The sequence below is a fragment of the Cervus canadensis genome, chromosome 11 (genome assembly GCF_019320065.1).
Source record: "Cervus canadensis isolate Bull #8, Minnesota chromosome 11, ASM1932006v1, whole genome shotgun sequence".
Classification (NCBI taxonomy): domain Eukaryota; kingdom Metazoa; phylum Chordata; class Mammalia; order Artiodactyla; family Cervidae; genus Cervus; species Cervus canadensis.
The window spans coordinates 15,717,621-15,744,836 of record NC_057396.1 but is presented as its reverse complement, the minus strand read 5'-3'; the positions used below and the strand labels follow the sequence as shown (position 1 = coordinate 15,744,836).

The 27,216-nt window shown below is 38.2% G+C and overlaps 1 protein-coding gene across 4 annotated transcripts in view; it reads left to right on the top strand.

The window, feature by feature from the left end:
• POGLUT3 (protein O-glucosyltransferase 3) overlaps positions 1-26,249 on the top strand; it is a 31,517-nt gene extending 5,268 nt beyond the window's left edge. Inside the window, exons 1-8 of one of the 4 annotated variants that reach the window (XM_043482942.1) lie at positions 6,927-6,948; positions 9,632-9,829; positions 13,907-14,193; positions 17,052-17,268; positions 18,942-19,138; positions 20,422-20,616; positions 22,454-22,558; positions 23,828-26,249. In XM_043482942.1, coding sequence (XP_043338877.1) covers positions 9,733-9,829; positions 13,907-14,193; positions 17,052-17,268; positions 18,942-19,138; positions 20,422-20,616; positions 22,454-22,558; positions 23,828-23,953 — 1,224 coding nt within the window. In that variant the 5' untranslated portion in view covers positions 6,927-6,948; positions 9,632-9,732 and the 3' untranslated portion in view covers positions 23,954-26,249. Of the gene's footprint in view, positions 1-6,926; positions 6,949-9,631; positions 9,830-13,906; positions 14,194-17,051; positions 17,269-18,941; positions 19,139-20,421; positions 20,617-22,453; positions 22,559-23,709 lie in introns of those variants that run through there. The other 3 variants (XM_043482940.1, XM_043482941.1, XM_043482943.1) reach the window with 3 other exon arrangements.
• Positions 26,250-27,216: the final 967 nt, after the last annotated feature.

Below are 27,216 nucleotides of genomic sequence, written 5' to 3'. Positions count from 1 at the left end.
CCAGTCCTGTGGCCACTGCTGAGTTTTCCAAATTTGCTGATATATTGAGTGCAGCACTTTAACAGCATCATCTTTTAATATTTTAAATAGTTCAGCTGGAATTCTGTCACCTCCACTTTGTAGCAATGCTTTCTACGGCCCACTTGACTTCGCACTCCAGAATGTCCGGCTCTAGGTGAGTGAGCACACCATTGATTGTTTGGGTTATTAAGACCTTTCTTGTATAGTTCTTCTGTGTATTTTTGCTACCTCTTCTTAATCTCTTCTACTTCTGTTAGGTCTACTTGCTGTTTATGTCCTTTCTCGTGCCCATCCTTGGATGAATTGTTCCCTTGATGTCGCCAATTTTCTTGAAGCGATCTCTAGTCTTTCCCATTTTATTGTTTTCCTCTATTTCTTGGCATTGTTTATATAAGAACACCTTATCCCTCCTTGCTATTCTCTGGAACTCTGTATTCAGTTGGGTATATCTTTCCCTTTCTCCCTTGCCCTTGCCCTCTCTTCTCTCCTCAGCTCTTTGTAAAGCCTCCTCAGACAACCACTTTGCCTTTATGCATTTCTTTTTCTTTGGGATGGTTTTAGTCAGTGCCTACTATACAATGTTAGGAACCAACATCCTTAGTTCTTCAGGCATTTTTGTCTACCAGGTCTAAACACTTGACTATATTTGTCATCCACCATATAATCATAAGGGATTTATTTTAGGTCATACCTGAATGGGCTGGTGGTTTTCCCTATTTTCTTCAATTTGAGCTTGAATTTTGCTGATCTGAGCCACAGTCAGCAACAGGTCTTGTTTTTGCTGACTGTATAGAGTGTCTCTGTCTTTGGCTGCAAAGAATATAAACAATGATTTCATTATTGACCATCTGGGTTATATTCATATGTAGAGTCATCTCTTGAGTTGTTGAAAAAGAGCGTTTGCTATGACCAGCGTATTCTCTTGACAATATTCTGTTAGCCTTTGCCTTGCTTCATTTTGTACTCCAAGGCCAAACTTGCCTATTACTCCAGGTAAGTCTTGACTTCCTACTTATGCATTCTAATCCCCTAAGATAAAAAGGACATCTTTTTTTATGTTAATTCTAAAAGGTTTTGTAGGTCTTCATAACTGGTCAGCTTCAGCTTCTTCCATGTCAGTGGTTGGGACATAGACTTGGGTTACTGTGATATTGAATGCTTTGCCTTGGAACTGAACTGAGATTATTCTGTCATTTTTGAGATTGCATCCAGGTACCAAATACTGCCTTTTGGACTTTTTTGTTGACTATGAGGGCTACTCCATTTTTTCTAAAGGATTCTCACCCACAATAGTAGATATCATGGTCATCTGAATTAAATTCTGTAGCCTGCCAGGGTCCTCTGTCCATGGAATTCTCTAGGAAAGAATACTGGAGTGGGTGGGTAGCCATTCCTTTTTCCAGGTGATCTTCCTGACCCAGAGACTGAACCCCAGTCTCCCGCATTGCAGCCACCAGGAAAGCCCCTCATCACTTTCATTCCTGCCCATTATAGTCCACCGATTCCTAAGATGTTGATATTCACCCTTGTCATTTCCTGTTTGACCACGTTAATTTACCTTGATTCATGAATCTAACATTCCAGGTTCATATGCAATATTCTTTACAGCATCAGACTTTTACTTTCACCACCAGACACATCCACAACTGAGTGTTGTTCCTGCTTTGGCCCAGCTATTTCATTCTTACTAGAGCTACTAGTAATTGCCATCTGCTCTTCCCTAGTTGGACAACTTCTTACCTGGGAGGCTCATCTTCTGGTGTTATATCTTTTAGCCTTTTCATACTGTCCATAGTGTTCTCCAGGCAAGAATACTGGAGTGGATTGCCATTTCCTTTTCCAGTGGACCATGTTTTATCAGAATTCTTCACTATGACCCATCTGTCTTAGGTGGCCCTGTACGGCACAGCTTCATAGCTTCATTGAGTTATATGAGCCCCTTCACCGTGACAGTGCTGTGATCCATGAAGGGGAATCTATATGTCAGCATTACACAGTGTGACAAATTGGATTCAAAATGGTCTTTGAAGGACGAAAGATTCAAGCTGTGTGCAAATTTTGGTTCTGCTACTAATATATATGAGACCTTGGTGAAGTTACTGAACTTCATGATAGCCTTTGGCTTCCTGAACTGTAATATGGAATGACAAATACCTATCTCACAAGTTCTTAGAGGAAATAAATAAGAGAAAATGCATATGAAAATCTCAAGCTCAGGGACGGGCACAGTCCCCCTGACTAAGTGAGTGAATTTTTTAAAAAATGCTTTCTTTCCCAATCAAAAGTTTTCAAAATTTCTGAGTCTAATAAAGTTTTGATACTACCAACCTCCTTTTGTCTCCTTTAGTCACTACATTCTTATCCAATTTGCTATCTTTCATAAAGAAGTGTGAATTTGTAGAACAGAAAAGCTCAAGCTGACTTCATTTCTGTTCCATTACATTAGCCTCCAGGGCAAATTAAAATTCACATTCCTTCTATATGAAGCAATTTGATATGATACTCTTCTTGTTTTCTCTTTTATGAGGGTAGGATTGCTTATTTCTAATTTAGTCCTGATCAATTTTAAATTAATGAAGTGTTCTGGAGATTTCTTCTGTAAACTAAGCTTCTTTCACAATGTCACATAGTCATTAATATGCTTGTCCTATCTGTGTTTTATTTAAAATCATAAACTTATAGAGGATAGAACTATTTGATAGGTGATAAGAAGCTTTTCTGCCCTGTTTCCAATCTGAGGAGAGAATGATGGAAATGGCTTTTTAGTCCCCAGGCTCTGCCTTCCTGATTTTCAGTCTGCCACACCACGTTGCCTTTCTGAAACTAAGTGGGAAATAACACAAAGCAATGATTTATATGTTTCATTAAGCATCTCAGGTAATTGACTAACATTTATAATAATTTCACATTAGTACTTTTTTTTTCACAGCATCCTTTACAGTTATCTTATTTCATTTATTTAGGCAGATGTCTTTCATAATTTTATCACACTTTTTCAAAAATCCTAAAATGTATGTGTTTGGTACTTAATTATTTACTAGCAATATCTCAGACACTACATTACTATTGCTAAACTGAAGGGACTAAGAAACATTTTTTCTGACCCACAAGAAAAAATAAAACCTTTGAAGACCAAAAAAAGTAGAAACATCACTCACTAGATTTAGAAACTAAGAATAAGAAAAACAAACTTTTTTCTTCAGTCATTTAAAAAATATATGTTAAATATGTTTAATATTTGAATATTATTAAATATGATAGATATGAAAGATTTCTTTGATCACAATTTGCTGTTTACCAAGACTTTGTATTTCAGAAGATTCACCACTTTTCTTTTAACATTTTCCTTTGATATGGTAATAAACTGTGGTTAGGATATTGACTGCTCCTTGTTGTCAGAATGCTTGAAGATCAGATCTGGGCTAAGTGCAGGTATGTCCACTGTATTCTCTGAAGAAAGAAGTCCCAACATTTATTCCTGCAACAGTATTGTTTCAAAGCCTAAAAAAGTCAGCTAATACACTGCAAAAAGAGAAGGGAAAGTTTACTAAGTAGGTATTGTCTATCCTGGAACAGAAAACCTACAGAATTTTGAAGTTGAAAGGAATGATAGATTAACCTAACATAACTGTTTCATTTCAATTCTAGGATAGAAGCTTAGAGGGGCACATCTAGTATTTACAAGGTGTGTGAGTTTGTGTGTAGGTGAGTGTGTTGTATTTGTGCAAATCTAGTAAATAACTATAATCTCTCTCTACTTACGGAAATGGAAGGGAAATTTCTTCAGAATTCAGGGATATTAGGTATTAAATGGATTACAAAGAAGGCTCATGCATACTTTATAAGGAGAAAGTGGAATTTCCTTAGAGCTACGCCATCCTAAAAGTTTATGGATGCTTTTGAACTGTGGTGTTAGAGAAGACTCTTGAGAGTTCCTCAGACTGCGAGGAGATCAAACTAGTAAATCCTAAAGGAAATCGGTCCTGATTATTCATTGAAAGGACTGATGCTGAAGCTGAAACTCCAGTACTTTGGCCACCTGATGCGAAGAACTGACTCTTTAGAAAAGACCCTGATGCTGGGAAAGATTGAGGGCATGAGGAGAAGGGAATGACAGAGGATGAGATGGTTGGATAGCATCACCGACTCAATGAACATGAGTTTGAGCAAGCTCCAGGAGATGGTGAAGGAGAGGGAAGCCTGACATGCTGCAGTCCATGGGGTCACAATCAGACATGACTGAGCAACTGAACTGAACTGGGCTTTTAAACCTACCCAAAGGAGAAAATTCAGACTTAAATTGAAGAAAGTAGGGAAAACCATGCGACCATTCAGGTATGACCTAAGTCAAATCCCTTACAATTATACAGTAGAAGTGACAAATAAACTCAAGGGATTAGATCTGATGACAGAATGCCTGAAGAACTATGGACAAGTTAGTAACATCGTAAAGGAAGCAGTGATCAAAATCATTCCCAAGAAAAAGAAATACAAAAAGGCAAAATGGTTGTCTGAGGAGGCCTTACAAATAGCAGAGAAGAAAAAGAAAGATATACCCATCTGAATGTAATTCCAAAGAATAACAAGAAGAGGGAATAAAGCCTTCCTAACTGACCAATGGGAAGAAATAGAGGGAAAACAATTGAATGGGAAAGACTAGAGATCTCTTCAAGAAAATTGGAGATACCAAGGGAAATTTTCATGCAAAGATGTGCACAACAAAGAACAGAAATTGCAAAGACTTAGAAGAAGAAGATATTAAGAAGAGGTGGCAAAAATACACAGAAGAACTATACAAAAAATATTTAATGACCCAGGTAATCACAATGGTGTGATCACTCACCTAGAGCTAGATGGCTTGGAGTGCGAAATCAAGTGGGCCTTAGGAAGCATCACTACAAACAAAGCTAGTGGATGTGATAGAATTCCAGTTGAGCTATTTCAAATCCTAAAAGATGATGCTGTGAAAGTGCTGCACTCAATATGCCAGCAAATTTGGAAATCTCAGCAGTAGCCACAGGACTGGAAAAGGTCAGTTTTTGTTCCAATCCCAAAGAAAGGCAATGCCAAAGAATGTTCAAACTATGCACTATTATAATCATTTCACACGCTATCAAAGTAATGCTCAAAATTCTCCAAGCTAGGCTTTAACAGTGCATGAACTGAGAACTTCCAGATATTCAAGCTGGATTTAGAAAAAGGTTGAGGAACCAGAGATCAAATTGCCAACATCCATTGGATCATAGGAAAAGCAAGAGAATTACAGAAAAACATCTACTACTTCTTCATTGACTACACTGAAGCCTTTGACTATGTGGATCACAACAAATTGTGAAAAATTCTTCAAGAGATGGGAATACCAGACCACCTTACCTACCTCCTGAGAAATCTGTATGCAGGTCAAGAAGCAACAGTTAGAACTGAACATGAAACAGTGGACTGATTCCAAACTGGGAAAGGAGTATGGCAAGGCTGTATATTATCACCCTGCTTATTTAACTTATATGCAGAGTACATTACGTGAAATGCCAGGCTGGATGAAGCACAAGCTGGAATCAAGATTGCCAGAAGAAATATCAGTAACCTCATATATGCCAATGACACAACCCTTATGGCAGAAAGTGAAGAGAAACTAAAGAGCCTCTTGATGAAAGTGAAAGAGAAAAGTGAAAAAGCTGGCTTAAAACTCAACATTCAAAAAACAAAGATCATGGCATCTGGTCCCATCACTTCATGGCAAATAGATGGGAAAACAATGGAAACAGTGACAGACTATTTTCTTGGGCTCCCAAATCACTGCAGATGGTGACTGTAGCCATGAAATTAAAAGTTGCTTGCTCCTTGGAAGAAAAGCTATGACCAACCTAGACAGCAGATTAAAAAGCAGAGACTTTACTTTGCAACAGACTTCTGTATGGTCAAAGCCATGGTTTTTCCAGTAGTCATATATGGATGTGAGAGTGGACCATAAAGAAGGCTGAACAGCTGATGCTTTTGAACTGTGGTGTTGGAGAAGACTCCTGAGAGTCCTTTGGACTACAAAGAGATCAAACCAGTCAATCCTAAAGGAAATCAGTCCTGAATATTCATTGAAAGGACTGATGCTGAAGCTGAACCTCCAGTACTTTGGCCACCTGATATAAAGAGCTGATTCACTAGAAAAGATCCTGATGCTGGGAAAAATTGAAGGCAGGAGGAGAAGGGGATGACAGAGGATGAGGTGGTTGGATGGCATCACCGGCTCAATGGACATAAGTTTGAGCAAGCTCTGGGAGATGGTGAAGGACAGGGAAGCCTCATGTGCTGCAGTCCATGGAGTCACAAAGAATCTGACATGACTGAGCGACTGAACTGAACTGAACTCACAGTTAACTTACAATGTTTCAGGCCCACAGGAAGATGATTCAATTATACACATGCACATATCTTATTTTTCAGATTATTTTCCTCTGTAGATTATTAGAAGATATTGACTATAGGTCCCTGTGCTATATAGTAAATTTTTGTTACTTATTGCATATCTAATTTTTTAAATTAGAAATCAAGCATTCTGTTCACACTAAGTCAAACAAGTGAAATCAAAATGTCATACAGTTTTTAGTTAGGTAAAAATTCATGTTTTCTAAAATATATATAATACATACTATTTATATGTATACAAAAACTTTTCTACTTTGCTTGATAAAGGCTTGAGAAAGAACTTCAGAAAAGAAAAAAAAAAGAAGAGATGGAGAAATTGGGAAACATAAGTAAATGAAGTGAGAGCACTGAATATGAAATGACAAAAGAAAAACAAACTAGATAAAAGTAAAGAATCATCATATAGTCCATTTGTTTTTAAACATGGCTGCTCAATAGAAACATACCTGGAGCTTTGGAGAAAAAGAGCAATACCTGAACATTTGTATTTTTCAAAAAAATACCAAGGTAATTCTGTTATGCATCTGGATTTCAAAAAGTGATTACAGGTTTTTCTATTAGTTCCTAGTTTTTGGTGATATAGAGTTCTATTATTTTCCTGTTGACCAATCATGATACATTGGTATTAAGTGAGTAACAGTTACATAATCACAATAGTAAATGATGTTTATCAGTTTTCACAATCAATAACCAAAGACAAAATAAAAGGTAATTATAATTGCAAGCCATATTGGGAACATGATTAACCTAACAATAGAAAATGATTACATACAATCTGTGGGGGGGGGTGGGGGGGCGCGGGGGGCTTCAAGCAGAGTGTTGTGGTAAGTGGAAGTGCATTCATGCATGTGTATTCATCTGTCCAGCCAGTCTATGTCTTTTGCTTGGTGCATTTAATTCATTTATATTATGATAACTATCAATATGTATGAACCTGTTACCATTTTCTTAATTATTTGGGGTTCATTTTGTGTAGGTCTTTTCCTTCTCTTGTGTTTCCTGCCTGGAGAGGTTCCTTTAGCATTTGTGGTAAAGCTGGTTTGGTGGTGCTGAATTCTCTTAACTTTTGCTTGTCTGGAAAGCTTTTGATTTCTCCACCAAATCTGAAGGACAGTCTTGTTGGGTAGAGTATTCTTGGTTGTCGCTTCTTCCCTTTCATCACTTGGAATATATCACGCCATTCCATTCCAGCTTGTAGAGTTTCTGTTGAGAAATCAGCTGACAACCTGAAAGGAGTTCCCTTGTATGTTATGTGTCATTTTTTCCTTGTTGCTTTTAATATTTTCTCTTTGTCTTTAATTTTTGTCAGTTTGATTTCCATGTGTCTTGGTGTGTTCCTCCTTGGGACTCACTGTTCTTCCTGAACTTTGTCGATTATTTCCTTTCCCATGTTAGGAAAGTTTTTAGCTATTATCTATTCAAATATTTTCTCAGGTCCTTTGTCTGTTTCTGCTCTTTGCTAAGTCACATCAGTCGTGTCCAACTCTTGTGTGACCCCATAGACGGCAGCCCACCAGGCTCCTCTGTCCCTGGTATTCTCCAGGCAAGAACACTGGAGTGGGTTGCCATTTCCTTCTCCAATGCATGAAAGTGAAAAGTGTGAAAAGTGAAAGTGAAGTCGTTCAGTCTTGTCCGACTCTTAGCGACCCCACGGACCGCAGCCCACCAGGCTCCTCCGTCCCTGGGATTCTCCAGGCAAGAACACTGGAGTGGGCTGCCATTTCCTTCTCCTTATGAGACCCCTATAATGTGAATGTTGATGCATTTAATGTTGTCCCACAGGTCTCTTAGGCTGTCTTCCTTTTTTTTTTTTTTTTAATTCTTTTTTCTATATTCTGTTCTGTGGCATTGATTTGCACTGTTGTGCCCTCCAGGTCATTTATCTGTTCTTTGCCTCAGTTATTCTGCTCTTGATTCCTTCCAGTGTATTATTCAGTCTCTGTTTTTTGTTCTTTAGTTCTTCTAGGTCTTTGATATGCATTTCTTGCATCTCCTCCATTGTTTTCCCAAGATCCTGGATCATCTTCACTATCATTATTCTGAATTCTTTTTCTGGAAGGTTGCCTATCTCCAGTTCATTTAGTTGTTTTCTCAGGGGTTTTGTCTTGTCCCTTCATTTGGCAGATAGCTTTCTGCTTTTTCATCCTGATTAACTTTCTGTGATACGGTTTTTTCTTGCAACTGTGGGATTGTGGTACTTCTTGCTTCTTCTGTCTGCCCTCTGATGGAGGAGCCTAAGAGGCTTGCGTAAGCTTCCTGATGGGAGTGACTGGTGATGGGAGAAATTGGGTCTTGCTCTGGTGGGCAAGGCCTTGCTCAGTAAAGCTTTAGCCCAATTATCTGCTGTTGGGTAGGATTGTGCTCCGTCCCTATTAGTTATTTGGCCTGAGGCAATCCAACCCTGGGGTCTATGGTTGGGTTAATGGCAACCTCCAAGAGGGCTTATGCCAAAAGGAACCTTCCAGAACTTCTGCTGCCGGTGCCCCCATCCCTGTGGTGAGCCTCTGCCAGCCCACACCTCTATAGGAGACCCTCAAACACTGGCAGGTAGTTTTTTTCAGTCTCCTGTGGGGTCAGTGCTCCTTTCCTCTGGGACTTGGTGTGCGCAAGATTTTGTCTGTGCCCTGCAAGACTGGAGTCTGTTTTCCCCAGTCCTGTGGAAGTCCTATAATCAAGTCCTGCTGGTCTTCAAGGTCAGATTCCCTGGGGATTCCCCGTCGCCTTGTCAGATCCCCAGGCTGGGGAGACTGACATGGGATTCAGAACCTTCACAACGTGGGAGAACTTCTTTGGTATTATTTTTCTCCAGTTTGTCGGTCACCCACCTGGTCAGTATGGGATTTGATTTTTTCATGGTTGCACCCCTCCTACCATCTCACTCCAGCTTCTTCTTTGTCTTTTGGTGTGGGGTATCTTATTTTATTGGGTACCAGCATTCTGTTAGTGATTCTTCAACAGCTAGTTGCAATTTTGGTGCTCTCACGAGATGAGCACACATCCTCCTATTCTGCTATCTTGAGCCACAGGCCTCAGTTGCTTGGTTTAGAAGACCTAAACTAAATATAGTTCCTGGTGTCAAAGATCTTCAAAACTAAAATAATTTTGTTTACCACTGATGGTACAGAAAAAATAAACTTCTGTGAAGCAGAACCTTGAAATAGAATTACTTATACTTTTTTTTTCCCCCCAGGTCAAACACTATTCAGAGTAGTAATCAAATCTCTGTCACCTAAAGAGGTGGTTCGGATTCATGTCCCTAAACCTTTGGACAGGAATGATGGAACATTTTTGATGCGATATAGGATGTATGAAACTGTTAGTAAAGGGCTGAAGATAGAAGTCCTTTATGGTGATGAACACGTTGCTCAGTCTCCCTATATTTTGAAAGGTAAGTAATTATTACATCAACCAGAGCCAGCCTTATGTGTAGAACCCATGGCTTTCAGACTGCATTATGATGATGTTAAAGACATGTGCAAAAGGATAAATGTAATATATGTACCTCCTGGAGTTCAATTCTCTTGATATCTTAGGGGAGAGAAAAACTAAGTAATTTAAAGAGATTTAAATGACAAGCAAAAACACTGTTGTGTTTTTACCCAGATAGTTACCATATTTAGTACTCTTCATTCTTTTGCATAGATACATGTTTTCATTTAGTACTATTTGCCTTCTACCTAAAGAATTCCTATTGACTTTTCATTTAATGTGAGGATAATGGTGATTAGGTCTTCCAGCTTTTAGATATCTGAAAATATCTTTATTTTGCCTGTATTTTTGCGAGATATTTTGCCAGGTAGAATTATCAGTTCAATTCAGTTGCTCAGTCATGTCTGACTGTTTGCAACCCCATGGACTGCAGCATGCCAGGCTTCCCTGTCCATCACCATCTCCCAGAGCTTGCTCAAACTCATGTCCATGGAGCCAGTGATGCCATCCAACCATCTCATCCTCTGTCATTCCCTTCTCCTCATGCCTTCAATTTTTCCCAGCATCAGGGTCTATTCTAAAGAGTCAGTTCTTCGCATCAGGTGGCCAAAGTATGAGAATTTCAGCTTCAACATCAGTCCTTCCAATGAATATTCAGGACTGATTTCCTTTAGGATTGACTGGTTGGATCTCCTGGCTGTCCAAGGGACTCCCAAGAGTCTTCTCCAACACCACAGTTCAAAAGCATCAGTTCTTCAGTGCTCAGCTTTCTTTATGGTCCAACTCTCATATCCTTATATGACTACTTGAAAAACCGTAGCTTGACCAGAGAGACCTTTGTTGGCAAAGTAATGTCTCTGCTTTTTAATAGGCTATCTAGGTTGGTCATAACTTTCCTTCCGAGGAGTAAGCGTCTTTTAATTTCTTGGCTGCAGTCACCATCTGCAGTGATTTTGGAGCCCAAGAAAATAAAGTCTGTCACTGTTTCCATTGTTTCCCCATCTATTTGCCATGAAGTGATGGGCCCAGATGTCATGATCTTTGTTTTTTGAATGTTGAGTTTTAAACCAGCTTTTTCACTCTTTTCTTTCACTTTCATCAAGAGGCTCCTTAGTTCCTCTTCACTTTCTACCATAAGAATAGTGTCATCTGCATATCTGAGGCTATTGATATTTCTCCCTGCAATCTTGATTCCAGCTTGTGCTTCATCCAGCCCAGCAATTCACATGATATATTTTGCATATAAGTTAAATAAGCAGGGGGACAATATACAGCCTTGACATACTCCTTTCCCAATATGGAACCAGTGCGTTGTTCCATGTATGGTTCTAACTGTTTCTTCTTGACCTGCATACAGATTTCTCAGGAGGCAGGTAAAGTGGTCTGGTAGTTCTCTTGAATTTTCCTCAGTTTGTTGTGATCCACACAGTCAAAGTCTTTAGTGTAGTCAATGAAGCAAAAGTAGATGCTTTTCTGGAACTCTCTTGCTTTTTCTATGATCCAGTGTATGTTGGCAATTTGATCTCTGATTCCTCTGCCTTTTGTAAATCCAGCTTGAACATCTGGAAGTTCTCGGTTCACATACTATTGAAGCCTGACTTGGAGAATTTTGAGCATTATTTTGCTAGTGTGTGAGATGACTGCAATTGCACAATAGTTTGAACATTCTTTGGCATTGCCTTTCTTTGGGATTGGAACAAAAACTGACCTTTTCCAGTCCTGTGGCCACTGCTGAGTTTTCCAGATTTGCTGGCATATTGAGTGCCGCACTTTCACAGCAGCATCTTTCAGGATCTGGAATAGCTCAACTGGAATTCCATCACCTCCGCTAGCTTTGTTCCTAGTGATGCTTCCTAAGGCCCACTTGACTTTGCATTCCAGGATATCTAGCTCTAGGTGAGTGATCACACCATCATGGTTATCTGGGTCATTAAGATCTTTTTTTTTTTTTTTATCATTCTGTGTATTCCTGCCACCTCTTCTTAATATCTTCTTCTTCTGTTAGGTCCATACTGTTTCTGTCCTTTATTGTGCCCATCTTTGCATGAAATGTTCCCTCCGTATCTCCAATTTTCTTGAAGAGATCTCTAGTCTTTCCCATTCTATTGTTTTCCTCTGTTTTCTTGCATTGATCACTGAGGAAGCCTTTCTTATCTCTCCTTGCTATTCTTTGGAACTCTGCATTCAAATGGGTATATCTTTCCTTTTCTCCTTTGCTTTTGGTTGACAGTTTCCCCCCCCCCCCCTTTGAGTACTTGAATATATTGTTCTGCTATCTTCTATATCTGCTCACTTGTATTATTTCCAGTTATAAATCTGCCATTTTCTATATCTTTGATCCCCTGCTAAATATTTTTCTCTTATCAGTTGTTCTGAGCAATTTGATTATTATGTGCTTTGGTGTAGGTTTCTTCATATTTCTTATGCTTGAGATTTGTGGATGTTTGGGTTTATAGCTTTCATCAAATCCAGCATAAAAGTGGCCAGAGGTTCTTCAAATATTTTTTCTGTTCTATCTCAGCTCTCCTCCAAGAATTCTAATTACCCATACATTAGGCTTGAAATGATCCCATGACTCAATTATGCTCTTTTCATTTAAAATTATATTTTTCTCCATTTCATTTTGTATAGTTTCTATATGTTTAAGTTTACAGTGTTTCCTTCTATTATGTTCAATTTGTCATTAATTCTATCCAGTGTATTTCTCATTGCTCAATGCTTTCTCATCTTCTTGAGCTTTTCTCTAGGATGCGATTGTTTGGAAGTAAGTTGATCCTTCAAATTTTCTTTTACAATTTATTAGGCAGGCCCAGAGCCATGTTTAGTCTAGGGCTAATTATTCCTTACTACTCAGGCAATACATCTCTGCATATTCTATGTGACCTCTATGAATTAGGATGCTTTCCAGTTTGGTTTGTTATGAATAGGCACTTTTTCCAGCCCTGTATGAACCATGGGTATTGTTGCCTCTAATCCTTATGGCCTTATGGATAGTTCTTTCTTTGTTTTGGACAGTTTATTCAAACATATATATTGATCAGTATGCCTTAAATATTTGAGGGGAAACTTGTACAGGTCTCTGGAGTTCTGTCTCTGTGCAGGATGTTCTGCAACTTCTAGCTGCCTTGGACTTTCAGCTCTGTCTCAACTCAGTGAGGCTCCTGGGCTCTGCCCAGATTGTTCCTCCCTGTTGCACCACCCAGAAACTCCCTTGGGCAGTAAACTTGAGGAACTAGAGAGTTTACCTCATTTGTTTGTCATCTCTCATACTCATTATTCACTGCCTGATGTCTGATGTCTTAAAAAACTATTGTTTCATATATTTTATCCGTATTTTGGTAGTTTTAGGTAGGAAGCTAAATTGACCCCTATTTCTTATGCTGGTCTGAAGTAGAAATCCTCAAGAAAAATAGCTTTTAAAATTATTTTTGTATTAAATATGGATATATTGTGAAATAAGATAAATTTTGCACAAATTCTTTTTTAAATGAGTCTTCAGAATAGTTTCATACTTATGTTTGACCACTTTAAGCTTACACTTCAAGATGTCCCTGAGTTTCATATTTCCTTTTTGAGATGTGCTCATGGAGGTAATTTTAGGGATTCAGAGGAAGAGACCTCATCTTTAAAAATCACCAGCCTTACTACATAATCATGCCTAAAAAGGAATACATTCTCTTTTTCCCTGTTGAAAGATAAGTTTTATGCTCATTGGCCATTTATAGCTCATTGGAAATAAATTTATCAACGAATTGAATGAGTAGGTTACATTGGGAGAGCATATGCTATGTTACCTTGGGAGAGTATATGCTATACTAGGTTATCTAGGGTGGGGTGAAAAGGGGTCAGAAGGTAAGAGCACAAGACTCTGACATTACTTTTACCACTGATTTGTTTACAGTAGATTATCCCTGTCTGGATAATCTTAGAGTTTACCAAGAAGTCATCGCATGCTCACAGCAGTGGCAGAAACAACTCCCTGTGTTGCATTGCTTGTTAATGGAGCTTGGCATTCCACATGTTTTGCTTTCCTTAGGACCAGTGTACCATGAGTACTGTGAGTGTCCAGAAGACGATCCTCAGGCCTGGCAGAAAACTCTGTCTTGTCCAGACAAGGAACCACAGATTGAAAAAGATTTTGCTTCTTTCCCCAGCATTAATCTCCAGCAGATGCTAATTGAAGTTCCGAAAAGGTTTGGGGATGAGAGGGGTGCTATTGTTCATTACACGATTCTCAATAACCACATCTACCGACGATCTTTAGGAAAATACACAGACTTCAAAATGTTCTCAGATGAGATTTTGCTGTCACTGGCAAGAAAGGTATGAGAATGAATTCATTGATTCCAAAACCAAAATAGTTTAAATATTTATTTGTAGCATTTAATTCTTAGAATAATAATGGTAAAGAATGAAAATGGATTCCAGGCTTGAAAATGTACATCTGTCTACCACCTGAGTACAGATCAGTTGGATTTCTCTTTCCTTTAAGTTAAATAGTTTGAGCCCCCATCTCAGATAGGTAGATCATATAGCACTCTCTCAAGTCTTCTGTGAACTCCCAGACATTTATAGCTGCAAGGTGAGTTCTTCAGCTTCCCCATTCCTGCTGAACACTCCTTCCAGTCAGATTTCACTTTCTACAGCAGTTTTCTTCTTGTCACCTCAAAATACGTTGAACTTAGGACACATTTTCATTGTTTTAATCCTAAGTGCTTCTAAAAGATCGTGTGCATGGCACATTTTGTTGAATGTTGAGGTACCAGAGAGAGGTTATTTTGTGCCAATGCAGAATAGGCAAAACAAAAATCCTAACATGTAAAAATAGACATCCCTGTGTAAAATCAGACTCAGTCATCCTTACCTCTGGGAATTTCTCACTGGCTGACCTTGATCTTCATGTCTAGCCTTCTTACAAAACATGATTGTAGCTTCTATCTTCCAAAAGATTTCACATCCCCAGCACCTCCTTCCTCTTTCCCTCTATTCGGCCCCTCTTTCCATATTTACAAAACTCCTATAAATCCTCTTAAGCAGAGCAATTCAAACTACCTTTTGTTATTCCTTATTCCCAATTGTGTAGAATAAAGGAGGAAGAGTGGGCATTTTTTTACCTCTCTCATCTAGAAAGGCCATGAAGGTATTTTTCTTACCCAAAAGTCACCTTTCCTGATATGAGTTATATGTTCCCAAGCACATGAAATATGGGACTGCAATCAACTCTTATTTTAAATAGCAGTTGCCTCCTGCCTCCCTGTCAGCCCATCACATGAGCATATTATGGGCATCTGATCCTAAAGGCAATTCCTTCTTCCTGGACTCCCACCAGTCCACTCTGCCCTGTATTTCTGTATCTCTTGTGCTTATGTGGTTTTCAACTAGGAATGATTTGCCTCTGAGAGGAATTTGGCAGTGTTACAACTGGGGACTTGCTACTGCACCTGGTGGGTAGAGGCCAGGAATTCTGCTAATTCTACAATGTGCAGGACAACCCCCACAGGATAGAATTACCCAGACCAAAATGTCAGTGGTGCCAAGATTGAGAAATCCTCCTCTGCAGTGAGAACTTCTGATGTGGAGCTTATGGACTATAGCTCACCTGGCTCCTCCATCCATGGGATTCTCCAGGCAAGAGTACTGGAGTGGGTTACCATTTCCTTCTCCAGGGGATCTTCCCAACCCAGGGGTTGAACCCGGGTCTCCTGCATTGCAGGCAGATGCTTTACGGTTTGAGCCATCAGGGAGGCCCTTATTAATAAGCTGCTGAATGGTAGCAGGGAGCACTAGGCTGAAGAGTCACATCCCTTTGCCCTTCCCTTTTGTTCCAGGTTCTTTGCCCAGTGACTGAAAAGGGATTTAAGATAAACGAGACTCACCTCTGGGTTTTGAACAGCTCACTCTAGGGGAACTTGTTTTTGTTATTCGGAAGTGAGGATGGGATATGAATACAAGCAACATTATGCCACACATGATAGGCACATAAGAGAAGTAGGTACCCAGAGTTAAAATGTCCAAGGAAGGTGAGTCCTAGAGGAGGTGACATTCGCTCTGGGTATGGAGGATGAGAAAAGAGATTGCCAGGTGAATAAGTAGGAGAAGGGCATTCCAAGTAAAGAGAATTACATGTTAAGGTGGGTGGCATTTTCAGAGAGTAAAGTTTTCTGCTACTTGGGCAGATGGAAAATGAGATTCAAAGCTAACCTGGAATAAGATAGTGAGGGCCTGAATTCCAGCCAGGGGGTTTAGACCTTGTCCTATAGGATTAAGGTACTGTTAAGCTTAGTAGTAACATTAATTTGGGTTTTAGAAATTTGAACAACAATGCGGACGGCAGGAGAGGCTAGAATCAGAACATCTAGTAAGGGACAAGTATTGCAACAATCTAGGGAAGAGATGATAAAGGCCTGAACTAAGGCATTGAGCATGAAGATGGAAATGGATAGCAGATTTCAAAACAAACACGGTTGTTATAAAGAGGTTTGATAGTGAAGGAAAACAAGGGCTTGGGTCTAACTTTATAGAGTCTCCCTTAGGCTGCTGGCAGAAAGGGTGCTTGAAGCCGTTCATTCACGCCTTTCTGCAAAGTTTCCATACCTATAGTTACATAGACACAACAGTTTTAAATGCCAGCTCTGAAGAGAGGTGGCTAATTCCTGCTTACGTGAATTGTCATGCATTATCCTCACCCTTGATTTTCTTCTTAAAAAAAAAAATTTTATTTATTTATTTATTTATTTATTTTTGGCTGGGGTCTTAGTTGCTGCACAGGCTTTTCTCTAGTTGCGGTGAGCGGGGGCTACTCTCTCGCTGTGGTGTGCAGGCCTTCGTGGCTGTGGGTTCTTCTGTTGCCGAGCATGGGCTCTAGGGCACGCAGGCTTCAGTAGTTGCATGTGGGCTCAGTAGTTAGTGGCGCATGGCCTTAGTTGCCCTGCAGCATGTGGGATCTTCCCCACCTAGGCATTGAACCCATGTCTCCTGCATTGGCAGGTGGATTCTTTACAACTGAGCCACTAGGGAAGCCCCTTGATTATCTGATACTACTGATGACTGAGAAGCATCCCTCTCTCTTCTATTTTCAAATTTGTTTTATCAGAAATTTTTTAAAAGTCAAAGAACCAAAGCATTTAGTATCAAAGACTGAGGTCTTCCCGATACTGATAAACATTCTTTTGTTTATTTAGGTCCTTCTCCCAGATTTAGAATTTTATGTTAATCTTGGAGACTGGCCTTTAGAGCATCGAAAAGTCAATGAAACCCCTGGCCCTTTACCTATCATTTCATGGTGTGGCTCTCTGGATTCACGAGATGTTATCCTTCCAACATATGACATCACCCACTCCACGCTTGAAGCTTTGAGGGGTGTTACAAATGATCTCCTTTCTATTCAGGGAAATACAGGTAAAAGTCATTCTCTAAGAAAAAGCTTAAAAGTAAAAAAGGTGAAAGGAATGTTCACTCAGAGAGAGTATGTTGATATATTTAAATAACCATTGTTCTTTTTTCTAACCAGGAAAAGAGAAAAACAGCAGTCTGAACCCTAAAGTGGTTTTTATTTAGGATTCTTCTAATTCAAAAATCAAAGATATGTGAGCTGGGCTAGTAATGTCCAAAACCTACTATAACTGAGTCTCCTTTGAGTTGGTCACATGTAAATACCATTTGAAAAAATATTTTTAAAAAGTTTTTATTCATTTTCTTTTTAAAATTGTATTATTTATTTATTTGGCTGCATTGGGTCTTAGTTGCAACATGGGGGATCTTCACTGCGTCGTTCAGGACTTTTTGTTGCCACTCAGACCCTCTAGTTGTGGTGTGCAAGCTCAGTAGTTGTGTGTGGCCTAAGTTGCTCCGTGGCACACGAGACCTTAGTTCCCCAGCCAGGGATCAAACCTGCCTCCCCTGCATTGTGAGCTGGATCCTTAACCACTGGACCACCAGAGAAGTCCCGTAAAAATACGTATTTGGTAAAACTTTCACTTAATGGTGACTCCAGTGCCTTGATATTGCTGGATGAAATGAGGGAGAATTCTGAAAAATATAAAGTTATATTCATATGTAAGAGAACTGATATAATTTGGATGTTACAACGGCCAGTAAGAAATTCTCTTCCCTGTTTGTGTGACTCTTGATCCTTTACAATCTGAATTCCTTCACTCCTATTTAATGGCCTTAGGTTTATGGTAATACACACCATTTTATTAAACTGAACTCCCTGAGTAGAAAAAAACACTGCCTATCTTTACAAGGCTTCATTTCTATTTAGAGCAGTTCAAATGGAGTTATTCTGTAGACGAGATTAGAGACTCCTTGTAAAGTCTCTAAAGATAATGGGAAATGAAAACTGACCTACTTTTTATTTGATATCGGTAAATTCCTGAAAAGTGTGCTAAAATAGTAAAGAGGTTGACCACCCCCCTAGTTTCTGTGGTTTATGATTTCTCCCTTAGAACACTGAGAAGTGTTAACTAATGACTTCTTTTTAGAATGATAGAAAGAGATCTAAATTAATTCTTCCTGATTATTTCCCTCCCAGGAAAGAGAGAATATAAATAAATATACATAGTTTAGTTATACATGTATATTTTCATTTAACAGCATATTAAAAAAATTCTTCAGTGTATTCAAATTGATGTGCTCGAAATTCTGAGTGACCTAAGAATTAAAGTTGTGTGGGTGTTACTTAATTGTGTAGTTTGTTATAGTCGCTCTAAGAATGACAGTCTTGGCTGTGTGTGTGTGTGTGAAGCACAAAAGATGGAAGAAACTAATGCCTTGGTGAGTGAACCAAGTCACAGAATCTCGTTTTGCTTTGAACTTGATCCAGCATTGCTTTGGATAATTCCTAAAGTCATACAACAGGAACTCAACCTTTTGAGGGAGCTCTCATTAGCACACAAAAGGATGAAAATTAGAGCGTATTTTTCGGAGGTTACACTTACTTTAGAAGATGTGTTGATAGTGAAAGAGCTTTAGCATCTTAAATAACAAAGGTAGATTAAAGATGATATACTTACCAGAATATAAAAATGTCAAATTCACATGAGTATTTTTTTATGGTCTCAAACATCTAGGACCTTCCTGGATCAACAAAACAGAGAAAGCTTTCTTCAGAGGTAGAGATAGCCGAGAGGAGAGGCTCCAGTTGGTGCAGCTGTCCAAGGAAAACCCACAGCTGCTAGATGCAGGAATCACAGGATATTTCTTCTTCCAAGAGAAAGAAAAGGAGCTCGGAAAAGCTAAATTGATAGGTTTCTTTGACTTCTTTAAGGTATGCGCTTAGGTCTTTCTGGAGAGATACAAAGTGATGAACTTGTGTTAAAAGTCAAACAAATAGCTGGGGTTGGGCAGATTTCTATGATTTTATCACACACTTTCTTTTCAGACACAGGGAATTACAAAACTCATGCGGTTTCTTTTTCCTTTGTTGTTGTTGTTAACTTTGTCTACAAATAGCTCAGAACTGTGTTTAGTACTCAAAATATTAACTTAGGATTTTGGTATATTTCCATGTTTTTCTCTTTTTTGTATTTTTTAAATAAACTGGGAATATAAATGTCTGTTGCATAAAATGATCTTATAAATAAAAAGTGTGAATTTCATGCTAGTAAAATGATGTTCAAGTCCCATCTGTAGTCCTGCCTCTGCTACTAACTTTGGGGCTGTCATCTCGATAGCACCTCTCGCCTCTAACATATGTGAGCCCGCCCAGCTCCTTCAGAGCACCGCATATGAGCTGCAGACGAGATAGAGATGTGAACAATGTGACAAAAACTAACTGGCTGTGACAAAATCTTGGTACTTTGATTACCCGTGGTGCCAATTATTTAAGAAAAAATTGATTACCAAATCTGTATGTCCTCTTCCTCTCAAGGTGATATAATGAAGAGAGCATGGGATTTGGGCTCATACAACAGAGGTTCATAAAGATCTCTGAAATGAGTTTTATCATTTATAAAAAAGGAGCTGATAATATCTGCTTCACATTATTATAATTAAATGAAAAATGATTTTAAAATGTAAATCAAAATTTATTAATCCAGCAAACATGTGAACAGTATATGTACTGTGTTGCTGGCATCACACTAGTCCTTAGTCTCCTCCAGGTTTCTGTTTCCTCAGCTCTAAAACCGAACTTTGAGATAATGCCTTCCCTTTTCATACTTATGTGGGTGTAAGGAGCAAATGAAATAATGTATAAATAAAAGTGTAAATTATTATCAATATTAAGCTTTAATAAACATAGAGCTTTGGAAATAGTTTTCTTACCTGGTTACAGAAATCTGAATTCCCCATTACATAGACATAGCATTCCCACTTCCTAAAATTATTTATCACCTTATCTTTAAATATGTTATGTTTCTCAAAATTGACCTGACAAATGCTGCTTATGATTTTAATACAAAGAGAAGATGTGTGTTACAAAATAAAATGGAAAGCTTATAAATATTAAGTTGGAAAATAATTTCTTTATATTTAATATTACAGTGTTAACCAGAAGCAGAACTGAAGCAAATGACTGCTAAAACTTCTGTGTTTGTTTTAATCTTTTAGTACAAGTATCAAGTGAATGTGGATGGGACCGTGGCTGCTTATAGATATCCATATCTCATGCTTGGTGACAGTTTGGTTCTGAAGCAGGACTCACCATATTATGAACATTTCTATATGGCACTGAAGCCGTGGAAACATTATATTCCAATTAAAAGAAATCTTAGTGATCTACTAGAGAAAGTTGAATGGGCCAAGGTATGCTTTCCATAATTTTAATTTATTTAGGTCATAACAAATTCACCAGTATTATTTAGTTACACAAGTTTCATCATAACACAATTTGACATCATTTAGGCAAATGAAATGTTATTTTGTGAAATTTTTGTTTCCCTGAAATCAACATCAGGACCATTTTGAATGCCCACTATGAGTATGTTTGAGGATTTTTAGAAGATTTGAAGTACAGTGTTACATAGAATATAGGTTTTTCTAAAGGATCACTATTCATGCACACACACCAAATGCAAATTACAGATTAAAAAGACCAGGGTTAAAGTGCTTTATGCACAAGAAAATATTTAAAGCAATTATGGTTTAATTGCTTTAAATTAAAGCAGTTTTAATTTAAAATTGTTTTCCCCAGTTATAAAAAAGGGCACAAGTTTTTAAATTAATTTTTATTGGAATAAAGTTGATTGACAGTGTTGTTAGTTTCTGCTGAACCGCAAAGTGAATCAGTTCTACATACACACATCTCCACTCTTTTTTAGATTCTGTTCTCATATAGGTCATCACAGAGGACTGAGCAGAGTCCCCTGTGTGCTACAGTAGGTCCTTGTTAGTTGTGTATTTTATATTTAATAGTGCATATATGTCAATCCTAATCTCCCAACTTATCCCTCCCCTTTCCCCCTTGGGAACCATAATTTGTTTTCTCTATCTGTGACTCTATTTCTATTTTGCAAATAGATTCATTTGTATCATTTTTTTTTTTAGATTCCACACATAAGTGCTCTCATATATTTGTCTTTCTCTGTCTTACTTCACTCAGTATTGACACTCTCTATGTCCATTCATGTTGCTGCAAATGGCATTATTTCCTACTTTTTATGGCTGAGTAATATTCCATTGTGTATATGTACTACATCTTCTTTATCCATTTATCTGTCAGTGGACACATAGGTTGCCTCCCTGTCTTGGCTGTTAAAAATAGTGCTGCAGTGAACATTGGGATGCATGTATCTTTTTGTATGGTTTTCATGGGATAACAAATTTATAACGAATTCATGCTATACAACATCCCAAGAATCATAAGCTTTCCATAAAATAAGAATTCTTTTTTTTAAAGGAAGAATACTAAAAAGCTCTTGTATTTTATTGTGAAATTATAAAATTTACCCTTCCACTGTAAATCTTTATTCTGTTTCTGAGAAGCAACATGGCTATGGAAACAACTGGATACCTGATGCAGAATATTTGTGTGACCCTTTATAAAGAGTCAGAATTGCTTGCAAATGGCTTTTCCTGAGAGCAGCATCATATAATATTAGATATTTTATAAAAGTATAATTAGGAATTTGACTATTCCTGGTATTGAAGGAATAGCTAGTAAGTACTAATAACTGAATTTTTTATTACAACAATAACATAGTCTTTCATGGGTACCCTTTTAGAACAACTTTTTGATTCAAACTAAATATTTAAATAAGATGTTATAGCATAAAAACTAATTCATTCTATTCTAGTTTGTATTTTAACATTAAGCAGAGAGAGTTAGATTGAGGGAACAGATGATGAGCCCCAGATTCCCTAAGTAACTTGGAAAGTACCAGGACAGTCACAATAGGGGCTGTATGTGGATTGTTGCACTGGGAAGATCCAAACCACGCATGATTATTTCCATATATAGCAGAGATGTCTAGGAAAGTACTTTGTCTGTTTCCATAGCCTCATTCTGAAGTCATATTTTCATCACGTGTCGTCTCTCCCATGATGTTCACATTCAACCCTACATCTCTCCTACCTCCCACTTAGCTCTCTTTGTGGGTTGCAGGAGTAATTTTCATTCATTGTTTCTTTTTAAACTTTTCAGGAAAATGATGAAGAAGCCAAGAAGATTGCAAAAGAAGGACAACTGACTGCTAGGGATCTGCTACAGCCACACCGGCTTTACTGCTACTATTACAGGGTACTACAGGTCAGTTCAGAGGATCCATCCTGCTTGGTTGAATGTCCTCAGACCAAAAAATGGCCTGAGTCCTTGCTTCCTGAAGGGGCTCAAGAGTCAGCCTGTGGAACTCTGGCTACACTGAGGCACCAAGCTATAGAAAGATAGTACTAAGTCCCTTTGTGGCCACCACATTTTTATCTCCATTCAGTTTTAAGAAGAGCAATACTTATAGAGACCTTACAAATATAGATTAAAAGCTCTGAGCCTCAGAGAACATCTTTCCTCATATGGAAAATAGGAGGGTTGGACTAGAGGTCATTAACATCTCTTTCTGCTCAAAATATCCACCTCTTCATTCTCCTTACTAATTAGGATTCATGCTTTTGCCGTCAGTACAGGGTGGAAAGCAAATATTTAATTTGTTGTATAAAACAAACATGAAAAGTACAGTTGACCCTTGAACAAAATGGGTTTGAACCATGCAGGTCCATTTATGTGTGGGGTTTTTTTTTTAGTAGTAAATATTGCAGTACTGAGGCTTCCCTTGTATCTCAGTGGTAAAGAATCCGTCTGCCAATGTAGGAGTTGCAAGAGACGTGGGTTTGATCCCTGGATCAGAAAGATCCCCTGGAGAAGGAAATGGCAACCTGCTCCAGTATTCTTGCCTGGAGAATTCCATGGACAGAGGAGCTTGGTGGGCTACAGTCCACGGGGTCACAAGAGTCAGACACACCTGAGCACATACTTGCACACTGCAGTACTTCACAGTCAGAGGACATGGAACCGTGCATACTGAGGGACCACAGAACTGAAAAATCCGATGCAAAGGGATATTCCAGTCAGTGGCCAAAGTGGAGGGACATTTCACAGTCCCATCACCATTTGCAAAACGTGTCTGACTACAGGCCTAAAGGGAAGGATGTATAAAAACCACAAACTTTACTTTGAGATGCTTATCATCTTTGTTCACTGATTTGAATATTCAGCCAAGTTAATTATTTATTAACATGTGGAGGATGAATTCAAGAAGTGCTGTTGTTCAAATAGGGACACTTTGTTTGATGTCCCTTTCCAAGACGGTTCTTACCTTTGCATAAAATAGTGGATTGGGGTTCCTTGTAAGATTATGAAATAGCACACTAGTGCCTATCATAACTAAAGTTAAAATGTCACTTTAGGAGTGAAATAAATCAGACCTTTGGTTTTACTCTGAAGATAACACAGCAACTAGAAACAATAGCATGAGTGGGGATGATTCAGTGGAATGAAGTTTGGACTAATCTTTCCACATTCCAGAAATACGCTGAACGCCAGTTGAGCCAACCTGAAATACGTGATGGAATGGAACTTATTCCTCAGCCAGATGATAGTGCATCTTTGTGCCAATGCCACAGGAAAAGGCCTTTAAGACAAGAGCTTTAAGTTAGTCCAGATTCACACTCCTATGTGTGCCAGCAAGAACTTTCCTGGCAGTATACCGATGGAATCTAAGCTGTGAAGACTGTGGAGACAGCCTGGAAGCCTGGATGCAGGGGACTGCTTCTCTTGATGCTTTCATGCTATGTGGATGGACAGGGCAATATTAGAGTAAGTATTACCAAGTATCTTAGTATATCAATATCTTTTCAGTAAAAACTGCTATTATCATCATCATAGTTTCTCTAAAAAGAAAAACTTGGGGATCATAGTAGATAGAGAGGCTTGCCAAAATATAAATAACTTTCTATGAAACTATTTACATTGTATTTATTGGTTTGTTTCTATCCCTTGTTCACTTTCCCTCTTCCCCTTCCAGTTATGAAGAAAATACATTTTTGCAGGGCGCTACAAGCTGCTTTTGGTATTGAGTAATAGCAAGATTCCTCTTGGAAGATCTGTTATGAATAATTAAGGAAGATGAGAATGACTCTGTTATTAAAGGTAGCTTGGATACTGTGGAGGGAAATTATTTTAAAGCTCATTCATATCCTTTTAACTAAGCTTTACTCAAGGTCCAAGAAAAAATTAAGCAGAGACAGTGCCTTAAGCTAATAATTCCCAGTCGATCTGAGTTGGACACCCATCAAGGACAACCCAATTTATTAAAATAGACGAGAGCATCCTATGGGTATCTTCATTATCTATATATTTGAATAAATGATAACTGTAGCCAGTTAGGGATCTTTAATTCTTTTTAATCTTTAAAAGGGATGCTTGAATACCTCTGCAACAAGCTCCAGGAAGCCTGATATCTTGGGATTCACTAATAAACTAATGACAAAAGTAAGCATCTATTCTTCACTGTACCCCTTCTGTATTTCACTGTGCTATATTACTAAGATAAAATCTTTGGAAATTTACTTTGCCTTTTAGGACAGGGTGTAGTCTTAAGACTTACAGTCCAGAAATTCATTACACACTCCTTGTAATATCACCAATCTGAAACTCAGTTCATCAAAGAACACACTCCCCAAACAGGAAATATCCACACTCCCAATTCAAAAATATTTACTCTTCTAATTGAAATATTTACTTAACCTGGAAAACAGTGTGACCACTTTAAATGAGCCATATTTATTCTTTACTGAATAGGAACACAGAATTTTTTTTTAAACTAGATGAAAGCAAAAGCACATTTTGTAATGGTGTAATCAAAACCAAGGCTTCCCTGGTGTTCAGCAGTATAAAGAATCCGCCAGCAATACAGAAGATGCAGGAGATGTGGGTTTTTTCCCTGGGTCAGGAAGATCCCCTGGAGGACAAAATGGTGACCCACTCCCGTATTCTTGCCTGGAAAATCCCATGGACAGAGGAGCCTGGCAGGCTACAGTCCATGGAGTCGCAAAGAGTCGGATACAACTAAGCACCTATAGCATCTGTTCATGGAAAACACTAATACACACCAGTTGCTCAAAAGCACAAGTGCATAAGTATAAAATAAAGGGCAAGCTGCACAGTGACTAAATCCTGTGGAGGAGACGGGTGTGAGGATATTTGAAAGTGTTAGTTGCTCAGTTGTGTCCAACTCTTTGTGACCCCATGGCTTGTATGTAAGCTAATATAATAACTACATTTATCAAAAATAAGCTATCAACATTTTGTTACAGGCAAGAATACTGGAGTGGGTGGCCATTCCCTTCTCCAGGGCATCTTCCCAACCCAGGGATCAAACCCAGGTCTCCTGCATTACAGGTGGATTCTTTACCATTTGAACCACCAGAGAAACCCCAATAAAATGTTGGAAACATACTAGTCATCATGAGGGAGCTGGCTAAATAGATATCTATACATCAAGGAATACAGTTTAACCATTAAAAAGAATGAATTAGCTCTAAATGCACTATCATGAAAGCTTTTCATGACAGTGTTCAGTGAAAAAAGTTACAGAACAACATGTATAATGTGACACCATATATGTAAAAAACAAAATGTATCCACATGGTTGAAAGGATATTCACCAATATCTGAGGAGGGAATGGAGAGAAGGAAATTTTTACTTTTGCCTTAAACCTGTCTATGATATTTAAAATGTTTTTACTGTAAGTATGAATCAGATTGGACAATAATGAAAAATACAAACCTAGGAAAAGAAAATAAATGCATAAAAGATATATATATAAGAAGATAAAATGAATATTTATATTTCCTTTGTGCTATTTTAAAATGTACTATGCCTAGAATTTTGTATCATGGAATATATTATTTACACTTTTTAAATAAAGTACACTTTCTAAAGAAATTTGAAAAAGATAAGTTTTGTTTTTTAAGAAAGAGGATTGAACCACCTATAGTTTTGGTATTTCTGTAACTGGGTTGGTCTAGTTTTCATTCTATTATGTCTTCATGAATGAATGAATTAAAACTTTTATCACTAACACTAAATCCCTAGTAAGTAGAAATTAATATTGAGGGAAAATATATTTGGGCTTGACACCATTATTTTCTGTTATTTCAGGTGAAAATATAGTAAGTGTAGTGTCTTAGTTCATGCTACCATTATAAAAAGTTTACAATAGACTGGGTGGCTTTGACAGAAAATATTTATTTCTCATAGTTCTGGAGGCAGTCAGTCCAAAATCAAAGTGCCAGCATACTGAAGTCTGGTGAGAGCCCATTTCCTGGTTTGCAGACTGATACCTTCTCATTGTATCCTCACATGGCAGAAAGCAAAGAGAGAGGAAGCAACTCTCTCCTGTCTCTCTTATAAGAGTACTAATTGCATCACAGGGGACTCCACCCTCATGACCTAATTACCTCTCAAAGGCTGTCTCCAAATACCATTACATAAGGGATGAGGGTTTCAACATATTAATTTGTGGGGTTGGGTACTGGCAAACTTTCAGTCCATAGCAGGCAGAGAGAGGAAACATTCTCTCCTGACATAAGGCCAAGGAAAGAAGAAATACCAGTTTCTTATTTAGAGGGGTATGAAATCATCCTTGTGGTGGTGAGTTATGTTTGACTTCCAATAGTTGAGAAAAAATTAACCAGACAGTAAAAATCCCTCTTCTATGAACAGAACCAGATCTTCTATGCACAGAACCAGAGTTTATCCTATCCCAACTACTGCTGCCCCTAACCTATGCCAACCTCTCGTGGAACCATTCCAGTTACTGAGATCAAAATTTTCTTTTTTAAGACAAGTTCTCTCTATAGAGCTATTTGGAAGAGGAAGCCACAATAAACTCTGATAAGCAACACTGCAA